This window comes from Sphaerodactylus townsendi, linkage group LG04 (assembly GCF_021028975.2).
Source record: "Sphaerodactylus townsendi isolate TG3544 linkage group LG04, MPM_Stown_v2.3, whole genome shotgun sequence".
Lineage (NCBI taxonomy): Eukaryota > Metazoa > Chordata > Lepidosauria > Squamata > Sphaerodactylidae > Sphaerodactylus > Sphaerodactylus townsendi.
The window spans coordinates 77,005,078-77,017,149 of NC_059428.1; the positions used below are offsets into that span (position 1 = coordinate 77,005,078).

Sequence of the window (12,072 nt, forward strand, 5' to 3'; positions counted from 1 at the left end):
GTGAACAGCCCCCACCCCTCCACCAGCAGAATTCCTGCCAGTGCAGGGGCACCCTTTCCGCACTGCGGAAAGGGCCCTTGTTACGTACAGACCCATGAAAAAGGTGTACCCCCAGCCATCTGTGTCACATTTTTTTTCTTTTTTGGAAGATAACCCATTTCCTTCAGTTAAACTAAATTGAACTTTTCACCTCACTACTCTCAAACGTAGAAATACTATTAAAGATTCTCTAATTTCAAAATGCAGGGAGGGGGGCAGTTTTTCCAGGCTTCCTCAATAAGATGTCCTTAGCTGTCTTTTCCAGTGACAAAAGCCAAAGTGAGTCCAGAGTTGCTGCCAGTGCTAACAAAATGGCCAAGCAGAAGGATTAACTTGTAAAAATGCATATTTGTACAGAGTATCAGCATTGTGTAAACAAGGGGAAAATTCCCCTCCCATCACAGGAATGTTACAAAGGAAATTGCCTGGGTAAAAAGAACTAGGACCAACCTTTTTTGCCCAAATAGCCCAATTTACTCTACCAAATAGAGACTGGGGATACAAAACATAGCAAAGAGAAAACATATGAAACAGTAGAAGAGTGCCACAGGGGGAAAGGCTAGAAGTTGTATAGGAAGAAGACAGACTTCAAGGCTGGTCAGAGAAGATAATGGAGAGAAACACAGCAAAAGAAGCAGAGCACTCATAGGCAGGGGGGTACCACCCATGGGGACATGGGGTAACCTGGGGGGCACACCTTTTGGTCACATGAGGGGGCGCTGGACACCAGCTGGGTCCCCGCTCCCTGCCTCTCCTGTGGCGACCTGGCCAGCACCCAATGGCTCCCCCGGTGCAGAGGCACCACTTGCCAGCTCCCAAGGCCAGACCCAACTGCACGGCCAGGAGACCTCTCCCCACTGGGGGATTCACGCTGGTGGCTGAGGTTGGGCCCAGCCACATGGCTGGGAGGTCTCTCCCCCTCCAGGGGATCGCATGGCATGTGAGGCAGGGTCCAGCCACGCAGCCATATGGCCTCTCCTCTGGGCTCCTGCCCTTCCCAGCCTTCCTGCTGACAGTGAGTGCAAGAGCCAGCCTGCTCCTGCAGCACCCACCTGAGCCGCCCACCAGAGCCACTGCTGTAAGTGCAGCAGGGGGGTGGGGTGGGGGCAGGGGGCACTTTACTAGTTGTGCCCAGGCACTATTTCCCCCTGAAACGCCTCTGCTCATAGGCACATAACTGTACAGGAAGCTTTGTGGCACGTGTTTTCCTGGACTGCCTGGATCCTTGCAGGTCACATCAGGCTGGTCTTAGTTTACAACTCAAATATTCAACACCCCTGTTCTGTATGCAATATTGTGTAGGTTAGAATAAGAGCATGAAGTGCATGTTATCATGCATTTCTAAAACCTAGTAATTCTTTGTACAAATGGAAAATGCAAAAAATAATTCTTTGTACGAATGCAAAAGGCAAAAAAAAGGAATGGAAATGTCCTTTAACAATTTGCTATGTTCCACTGAGATGTTATATATTTATGTGGATCAGAATGCCATCTGCAGTTATAGTACATTAGTTAAAATAAAATCGTGGGAACTATCCTTTTTTCCCAGTATAAACTGATCACCATCTGTGATCAAGAAGAATTTATCTCCTCCTATTCCATCTATTAAATGGTATGCAATTAGGTGCATTATGAAAGAATTATATCCCTATAAATCAACCAGTGATGTTTACACTTGGTAACTATTAACATTGCAAAAATAATGTATGTTTGTTTTCTATGCTGTGGTAAATTGTTCCTATTAAACGTTATTATTTTGGCAACTTTTGCTTTTTATAAGTCAATGAGCTAATCTCCTGAGGCAGTTATTTAAAACATTTTTATACTGCCTTTCCACCAGATCAGGGTTTCCAAGGTGACACATTAAAGCATTAAAATATTTGAACAATTAAAAACAACATTTTAATTATAAAATAATTCAATAAAAACTCATAACCCCAGAATCAGGGATGAAAGCTAGTAACCACTTTTGGGGTTAGACCATATTAAGCTTACAAATAAACAAAAATATTCATCTGCTGGTGGAAATCACTTCTGGAGGGAGAAAGATGAATCTTCCTAGGGTGGGAGTTTCAAGGTTTTGGTGCCATGACCAAGAAAGCCCTTTCTCAGGTCACCACCTATCTAGCAACTGTAGTAGGGCCTCCAAAGCAAACACCACATTTATGGACTCCTTCCATATGTTACTTAAGAAAGAAGAATTGGTTTTATACTGGCTTTACTATAAGGATTCTCAAGGTGGTTTACAATTGCCTTGCCTCCCTGCACCCAACAGGTATCTTGTGTGGAAAGAGATATAAGAGACGACAGGATTGCACTTATCTGTAACTTCTGTTTTTTGAGATCTTCTGTTCAGACACACATGCGGACTGCACCTGTGCAGTCCAATCTCAAGATTCTAAATCAGAGGGTGAAAGTGGAGTCTAGGAAGAAATTTCAGCATGGTATGATGCCAAACAATTGCCATCTGTCAACTGCCCCTTTAATAGAACACTTGGTTATCCTTCTTCTTTTTCTTCTCTTTGGACAATGTTAGCTAAAAGAACTGCTAAGAAGGCCTGTTGAGAATGGGAAATATATATTACAGGTTATTCTATTACATTATTATTATCATACGCCATCAATAGATTTTAACTTAGATTTTAATGTGTTATTAATTTATGGTAAAGTTATATGGTAACATTATGTTTTATATTTCTGTAAGCTACCCTGAGCCTGACTTCGGTTGGGAATGGGTAGGTTAGAAATTTAATAGAAATGTATTAAAATAATTTTTACTCTGTAAATCACCCATTTTCTCCAGTGGATCTGATCGCAGCAATCTGGAGATGAATTATAATTCCAACAGTGCAATTCACAACCCAAAATGGATGAGAGCAGCACTACCGCTGCATCCAGAGAGCTTTCCGATAGTGCAGGGAGGAAGAAAATACAGAAAAACTTCCCTGCCTCCAGAAAGCTTTCCTTAGGACTCAATGGAGAGGCATGTCTGAACCACAGGTCATGGCATGCCACCCCACAAACCTGGAGTGGAAGCCAACACATGTCGGCTCCGCCCCTGGGAATGCCTCCGGAATGCCCCCACTGTTCTGTTGCCCCCACATCTGGATTGGGCTGCAAAAGATCTCCAGGACCCACTTGGAGGTTGGTAAACCCATGTGAGAATATGAGGGAAACAGTTTCATATCATTGCTAAAAACAAGCAGGAGTTGCTGGGCCTTTTGAAAACTAGACCAGGACATTTCTGGGCCTAGATGGACAAGAAACAGAAATGCTTCTATTTTATTTTCCTTTCAAGCCAAGTTGTCTGCCCTGAAGTTTTCAAAGTTGTTAAAAATAAATCATTAAGTTAAAGGAAGATAGGCACTTGCTATTGTCCCTCTGTGCAGGTATATAAGTTTTTAAACATTTTCATACCCACGTGGAGACAGGTTAGTTCCTATATATATAAAGCATTTATAGGTTATCTAGGAACATATGCTCCCTACAATCATCTTGTGCTTTTAAAGATTAAAGTCTTGCTGTTTATTTCTTTTTATTAGAAGTCATGTAATTGCTTTGTTGATTAATACACACTATGTAAATGAATATCAGTCCAATTTACTTCTTCTAGAAAAAACCTTGAACTTGCCTTGAACTTGGGCTTATCATAATAAAATTATTTGATATACTAATGGCATTATGTTTTTGTTTAGACAGTACATATGTGCATGTTGCATTTACTTACATAAGTGTTTAATTGTAATAATTAAAAGTGTATGTTGGAAAATCTTGTAAACATTTTTGTATGGTTCTTTGGAAAGTTCTTTATAGTTAGAGGTTGAGGAAAAATATTGTTTCAGTTAGTTTTCCTATTTTTCAAAAACACAAATATGCCTGAGAATCCCAACATCTTCTATGATAAAAATACATTTCTACATGTGTATAGTGTGGTCTTGATCAAAGCAGAAGGAAATAAATGGTTGTGAAGAAATGGGTTTGGCTCATGTCCAGCTTCACTGTTGGCATACTCAGACTGAACCAGTCAGACTTTAATTGCAAGGTCCATTTGCTGCTGACTTCTAATTCCTAGTTTGTGCCAAGAGTACTAAATCTGAAACCATAAATATGCATATAGGGGACTAGACTGATGAATACACATAAACAAAGAGTCTCCTTAGAGAGAAGAAGGGTGATAAACCCAGGCTAATTCAAAATATTAAGTAATCATGTGACACCATAAAGACAATTCGATATGTTGTGGCATATGCTTTCAGGAGTCACAGTTGTTTCATCAGACACATTAAATGTTACATTTAATTTATATACAGAGCTACAAATAGGCTGGGAAGGGGATAAATGTCACAAAAAAGTCCAGATGTGTTGCATTACATGATCCACTCAAACATTTTCACAGTCTGCTCAGAGTGAGATACTGCACTAAATGGTTGATGATTTGGCAAAATAGGATGAATCTGAATATGATAAACAAACCTGCAAGTTCTTCCTTATCTGGGCTCTATCTCTCATAAAACCCATATTGCAACAAGTTTGTTAGACTTTAATATGCCTCATGATGCTTTTATTATTGTGTCTGCAGCACAGTAACATGGCTGTTCCTCTAATAGTTGTCTGTATGGAAGATTCTAAGTATAGTAAACCTTGCTGAAACCAAGTTCAGAATATTTATTTATTTAAATATTTTATGCCACCTTTCTACCCAGTCAGGGTCCACAAGGTGGTGAATACAAGCAACATTAAAATATTCAAACACTTAAAAATACATTATTTCATTATTTACAGGTTAAAAATTTTCTAGTGACAAGAATCGTAAGCAACAATAGGAAAGAAAACTGACCGCCTTGAAGACAATTATCTTTAATTGTAACTCTTCCTTATCAGAATTGTATTTCTTGTTATGCACCTCTGTGTGGGGTTTACAATTAGAATTTGTACAGAAATGGCAATAGGAACTATAGTATGACACTGATAGTAGAGCCTGGACCTTTTTATCTCTATGGGATTTTTACTTTCTGCAAACCTAAGTTTCAGGGAAAATGCTATCAAAATGTTAACACTATTAGCATCTTTCAGCATCATTCCCAGCATCATTTCCAGAATATATCCAAGCCTCAGTAATCACTGTTGATACTATAATGAACCTCATGCTGACTTTATACACATGCAGTGGAAGTGTAACAGGGCTGTGAAATTTTAGCAATTACTCTCTCAAGAGGCATTAGATGTCATATTGACATCACTCCAGAGCTACTTTTAAATTATATTGCTTCAGTTCCTAAGAAATATAGAATAGTATCTTTGTATGTTTCTGCAGCTGCTAGGTAGAAGTGTAAAAGTTGAAAAAGTTCCCAACAAAGATAATTTTTAAACAAGGTTAAAGAAGATTATATTATTGTTTGACTCTCAGCATTTAAAAAGGAAGAGGACATATTATTGATCAAACATGGCTTAAAAATTTATTCTGTGTGGAACAGACAATGTAATAAGTCTTAATATTTAACTGGTTGTGGTGGGTTTCCCGGGTTGTGTGGCCATGGTCTGGTGGATCTGGAAAACCCACCACAACCAGTTGAATCCGGTCATAAAAACCTTCGACAATACTTAATATTTAAGTTTTTAAATGGCAAATTTTCCTTAACTGTTCCTTAACTATTTGATTTATCATACATTTATTGTATTGCAAAATTTTTAAAGTAAAAAATACAGTTAAGATTATGAAATTCAATTAAAATGGAATAGAAACGAATGACAGTAGAAGAAGAGACAATATCCATTATTTTGTTCATTTGCTGGTGGAAGATACTGATAGACAGAGACTAATGAATCTCCCTTTAGAGGGAGTTCTAAAATCTTGGTGTCATGACAAACAAGGCCCATTTTCTGGTTGCCATGTAGCATGTGAAGCTAGACCTTCAAAGAATGATTGGAGTAAGTGGCTAGATTTGTATGGGAGAGGCAGTCCTTAAGGTATGTTAGTCCCAGACTATACAAGGCTTAAAGAGCAATACCAGTATTTTGAACTGAGCACAGAAGCAAACAGGAAGCCAGTGTAGATTGAACAAGAATGGAGTGATATGGACTCTATGACCCACTCCAGTCAACACTGTTATTATTATTATTATTTATTTAATTTAATATACTGCCCCATCCCCAAAGGGCTCTGGGCAGTGTACAACATAAAACCACAAATAAAACCATTGTACAAAACTTCCAGAAATATAATAAAACAGCGATTGTGTCCTAAGATGGCCTCCCACCTAAAACCTAATCCTCCTAGGAGGGGGAGGAAGAGGTAGCGGGTCCTTGTAGTAAAAAAGGACCCATATCCCAGTAACGGGTCCCGATGATATAGGGGAGGGGGCACACTCAGCGGTTGGTTTCTCCAAAAGCCCGGTGGAACAACTCAGTCTTACAGGCCCTGTGGAAATCACCCAAATCCCACAGGGCCCAGACAGCTGGAGGGAGAGTGTTCCACCAGGCAGGGGCCAGAGCCGTAAAGGCCCTGGCCCTAGTGGAGGCCAGCCGCATCATTGAGGGGCCAGGGGTCTCCAGTAAGTTGGCCTCTGCCGAGCGCAGAGGTCGAGCTGGGACATATGGGGTAATGCGGTCCCGAGGGTTCAAGGGTCCCAAGCTGCGTAAGGCCTTAAAGGTCAAAACCCACACCTTGAAGATGATCTGGAATTCAACCGGGAGCCAGTGCAGGTGGCGCAACACAGGTTGTATATGATCTTGGAAGGCGCCCCCTGTGAACAGGCGAGCCGCCGCATGCTGGACCAGTTTCAGTTTCCGGATCAAATGCAAGGGAAGGCCCGTGTAGAGCGAGTTACAATAGTCCAACCTGGAGGTGACCATTGCATGGATCACAGTGGCTAAATCCGTGGCCACAGAATTAGGCTCATTTCGCACATGCAGAATAATGCACTTTCAAACTGCTTTCAGTGCTCTTTGAAGCTGTGCGGAATAGCAAAATCCACTTGCAAACAGTTGTGAAAGTGGTTTGAAAATGTGTGTACGGAAGGGGCCTTATATTGTTTTTGGACAGTCTTCAAGCGAAGTCATTGAAGAAATCTAATTTAGATGGTATTATGGCATGCAGCACAGTTTCAAGATCTTTTCTGCCTGTGAAAGTCCATTCTGGATCACCAGCTGTAACTGGTGAAAGGCACCATTGGCCACCACTGTCACCTGTTTGTCCAGCAGCAAGTCTGGATCCAGGAACACCTCCATGCTCCTTTAGAGGGAGTGCAACCCCATCCAGAATACCCATTTCCTAGGTCAAACCTTCTTACACCAGTAGCACCTCCATTTTGTGAGGATTAAGCTAAGATATCAAGCTTGTAGTCCTCTTTAAATTATCTGGATTCATATCAAATCTTCAGACGTAATAATGCAAGGTGTGTAACAAAAAAATCAGACTCAGATTTCTCTTACTTGTCATTCAAGAGCATCTTATCAAGGAACTGATTGGTGGTCACGGATTCATATAGTGATATCCTCTTAACATCATTTAGAAATACTTTGCCAGCTTCTACAGTAGCTATAACTATTCTCCTTTTTTCTTCTTGTATTCCACTTGTTACTTTCAATATTAAACCGTAGTAGTGTAAAATACTTAAGTGAAGGAGTCACTAACTGTGCTTCCCCTCTCACCCCTGTCCTTACCACTAGATGTATCTACAGTTAACCTCTTATTGTGTTGATATAGAAGTCCTTATTGTCGATAGATTATAATCCTTATGCTTTACCCTTTTCTAGAGACAGCACTTTTTGACAAAAGGGACTGCTTTCTGAAGTGTCAATTCAGAAAGGCAAAGTACTAATGAACAGGAATCAACAAAGAGGAAAGTGCAGTGAGGATATCTTTAAAACTGCATATTCCTTTGAGGATCCAAACTAACCAAGGCATTACAGTACTCTCACTTCATCCCCTAGCTGCTTTAAGTAAAAAAGGCTGAAACTTCTTTAAAGCACAAGAAAGTGACTGTTAAATGTTGGGGCTTTGCAATACTTATGGTACAATCAAAATATTTAATCTCCTCTCTTACTCTTTCACATATGTTATTTGATAATCCATAAGTGCCTTAACATATTGATGAAGGCTTTCATGACTGGAATCAATTCACTGTTGTTGGTTTTCCAGGCTGTGTGGCCATGGTCTGGTAGTTTTTACTCCTAACATTTTGCCTGCATCTATGTTTCTCACCATGACATGCCTCTGAAAATGCCAGCCTTAGATGTGGGTGAAACATTAAGAGCAAAAGCTACCTGACATAGTCACATAGTCCAGAAAACCCACAACAGTGTCTTAACATTTCTTACTTGCTCAGAATACAGGTAATAGTCATTAAAAAAAACATGTCATTTTTGTGGAAGTTGGAAGTACAATAGGTGATTGACAAGACCGGAATTCACAATATAGGAAAACTGCACCTTCATAGCATAGCAAACAGACAATATTAATAGAAAACCACTATATAATCATACACTTAAATGTGTCCATGCTCCACAAGTGAGTAGGATAACACTGCTTCTTTAACAGCAGCGTGTTCCCTGGTGAAAGAATCAAGCCAATGTCTATCTGGTTAGAATTACACTAGATCTATGCTTATTTGATTATTTTATATATTGTAGGACCTCCAGGATGGCATTGGGAAACAGCAACCTGTTGTCAGAACATTGAACATAACTGGAGAGGATATTATTGAGCAGTCATCTACAGCAGATGCCAGTGTATTGAATGAAAAACTGGGGAGCCTGAATTTCCGGTGGCAGGAACTCTGCAAACAGGTGACAGAGAGCAAAAAGAGGTAGGCTGACAATACATTTTCACATTACCTATATCCCCATCTAAACAATCCCTAATATCTGTTTCATTTTATTTATAGTATTTATGGAATTTAGTTATCGATCGATAACTAAATTCCATAAATACTATATATATATATATATATTCACAATATCACTGCTTCTCAACATACTTTTTTATTTATGGCCCTTTCCACACAGCAAATGTATGGCAGGTTGAAGTCATGATACAGTAACCTGCTGTCCTGTTTTTGCTTTTGCATGCATTCGCACAGGCAGTGATTGGAGCCCATGGAAACAGTATGGGTTGCTGTCATGCCTTTGCACAGAGGCGGGTCTATTATTTTAAATTTACCTCCCACCAATCCATAGCTATGCAAGCATGTACAAATGAACTTCCACAGCCATGCTGATGTCTCACGATACCACAATACAACCATTTGCACCTGCATGGCTATGCAGATGTAAGTCAGGAAATTTTTTTAAAAGAAAGCGCAGCTGAATGAAGTGCCTCCTACCTGGCTATTTGCTCTCAAGTGGCTGCCACCCGGGATTTTTCAAAAGACTTGCTAATAGTGCAATTTTTGAAAAAAACCAGTTTGGGGAAAATAACATGGGGAAGACTCGCTTTAGGATTGGGATCTGTCCTCCCCCCCAATGATTTTTTTACGTTCCTTAACCCGTGTTTATTGGCCTGTGTGGAATGGGCCTATATTTCAGTGAAAAATAGAAATGCATATATATCATTGGTTTGTTTTAGTCATACTTTTGTTATCTTGTCAGGTGTTTTATGCTTTGAAGCCCCAGGGTAAGTATTTGCCCTGTGCACTCATTAGAATAAAAACCAACACTGTGTTTGGCTGGTTTACTGAATTAACTGATTTGCCTAGTCCAGGGGTAGGGAACCTGCGGCTCTCCAGATGTTCAGGAACTACAATTCCCATCAGCCCCTACCAGCATGGCCAATTGGCCATGCTGGTAGGGGCTGATGGGAATTGTAGTTCCTGAACATCTGGAGAGCCGCAGGTTCCCTACCCCTGGCCTAGTCAGTATTTCAATATGCTAAAAAATGTGCTGAAGCACTTTGTATGTGGCTGCCTTTTCTGGCAGAACCACTCTGTCCCCACACAGAGCCACCATCCTCAACCAGGTTTGTTTACCATTGCCTGCACACAATGTGCCAAGAACTGCTCAACTCCATTCCTCTAATATGATTTGCTGCACAGCTACTACCAACTTCTGAAAAATATTGCTCAGCACCAAGGACCACTCCTTCCCAGCCACACTCCATGACACAGCCAGTGATGTGCTGTTCTGGACAGTGTTTTCCTACTTCTAATAATCAGCCCGTCCATTCCCTGCTTAACACCCCTTGTCCCACTGACTATAATGTGCTGCAGAGACTGACACAGATTACCAAACCTGGGTGGTTTTACCAGGAGGGTCACCTGAAGCCAGCCTGAAAGTCTGGTGCCTCTGCCTTGAAAAGCGTGCAACCTGCTTACACGCACCCAGAAATGTCCCACTGCCTGCAATGGAGTCACATCAGATCTAAGAATCTGCCAGGCTCTTTAGCAACTAGCTATGCTCTTCAGATATGAGACAGAGGTTGGAAAAGAAACAAAAAGGTAAATGATTTCCCCAATGAAGCAAGAGATTATTATTGTCTGCCCTGAAAGAGTTCCCTAAGGTCCCAGAAAATAGTGTGTGCGCGTGAGGGGAGTAGGTGGGGTGGGGGGTGAGGGGGTGAACAGTGAATGGAAAAAAATTGGTTTGAAATCCATGCTTCTAAGGGGCATGGGATTGGTTGGCAATCCATGTCTCTGAGCGTAGAGGAAATGGAGAAGGGATAAAAAAAACCCTCCTTCTTTTGTAAAATGCTTTCAATATGCAACAGATAGAGACTCAAACTAGCAATCGCTCAAGTCACAGCCACCCATGTCATCAAAATATAAAGTCTCACAACACAAACTAGCTTTCTCCAGCAGGTACAAGACCTCTCCAGAATTCTCTGCAGAAGCCAGCAGGAAAATCTTGCTGTGAGGAAGCACAGCTCAAATATGTACCTACATGGCCTCACCTCCTGATTGACTTCCTGTATATTCTTGCTTCCCAATAAGGCTTTGTACTTTGAATAAAATTGGGCTTTCACGAACTGTTCCCCAACATTAATGCCAGGAATTCCCCTTATCTTGTGCTGAATCCTATGTCTATTAACTTAGCGAGACTGACTTATGAATAAATAAATTTACCATTGTGTTGTAAATTGCTGTTCACATTCATAATATTCGTATGCTTCTGGTTTCACTTGTGGATGTCTGTCATAACTTGACAGCAATAATGACTGTTTTGCACTAATATTCAAAACAATTCTAATACTAACATTTGTAGAAGACAGCCATTCCTTTAAAAATCACATCCTTTTTCCACCAGAGGAATTAACATTGCAAAACGTAGAAATACAATAGCAGTATTTGAATAAGAATACTTTTACATAGTCAAAGTGGTGTATTGAATTTTGGTATTGAAAATGCAAGAGCCTGGCCTGAAAATCTTGTCAGACATTTTCTTTTATCAAGAAAATGCTATGATTGTTTTTCTGTTATTTTTGCATTGAAAAGTTGAAGTACAGTTGTTGTTTTTCAAGTGAGAGAAAACTGGGTGAGTTTTCTCTGCAGATCATCAAGGATTTTTCTTCTGCAAGTTTTCCCTCCCCACTATGTTAAGAAGTGAGGCAGAGGGTCAGCATTACTACAAACTTTGTTTTCCTGTAAGTCCTGTACAATAACACTAAAGATTCCTTTTTATTTAAAACAAGGAAAAACTCTTTAAGTGTTTCGTATATAGAAAGGAGAGAACTTGAAGAGTTATCATTGAATGCAAGATCATTGTTTCATTCAGAACTGAAAACAAAAGGCTTAGTACTAAAGAGCAGTTTTTTACTGTAAGGTAAATTGATGGTAAGTTTTTTAAAAGTTGGAAGACTATGGTCTTCATCTCCTAAAAACTGTTTTCTTGGGCAGCTTAAACTGTTACTTGTGTTTCAGATAAGTACCAACATATAGCCCTTTTCTAGATAACAAAAAGAAGAAGAATAGATCTGTATTCTTAAGCTGCTGAGTAGGTACTCTGATACTCCCACAAGCACCCAAAAACCCTGAATGGTGTTATGCAATAGACTGTGGGATGAAATTAAATTATCCTAATAACAAAATATTTCACTGGTGA

The 12,072-nt window shown here is 40.1% G+C and overlaps 1 protein-coding gene across 3 annotated transcripts in view; it reads left to right on the top strand.

Annotated features, from left to right (window-relative positions):
• DMD (dystrophin) overlaps positions 1-12,072 on the top strand; it is a 1,175,169-nt gene that overhangs the window by 721,351 nt on the left and 441,746 nt on the right. For all 3 annotated transcript variants that reach the window (XM_048495459.1, XM_048495460.1, XM_048495467.1), the window contains one exon: positions 8,671-8,846. In XM_048495459.1, coding sequence (XP_048351416.1) covers positions 8,671-8,846 — 176 coding nt within the window. The remainder of the gene's footprint in view (positions 1-8,670; positions 8,847-12,072) is intronic.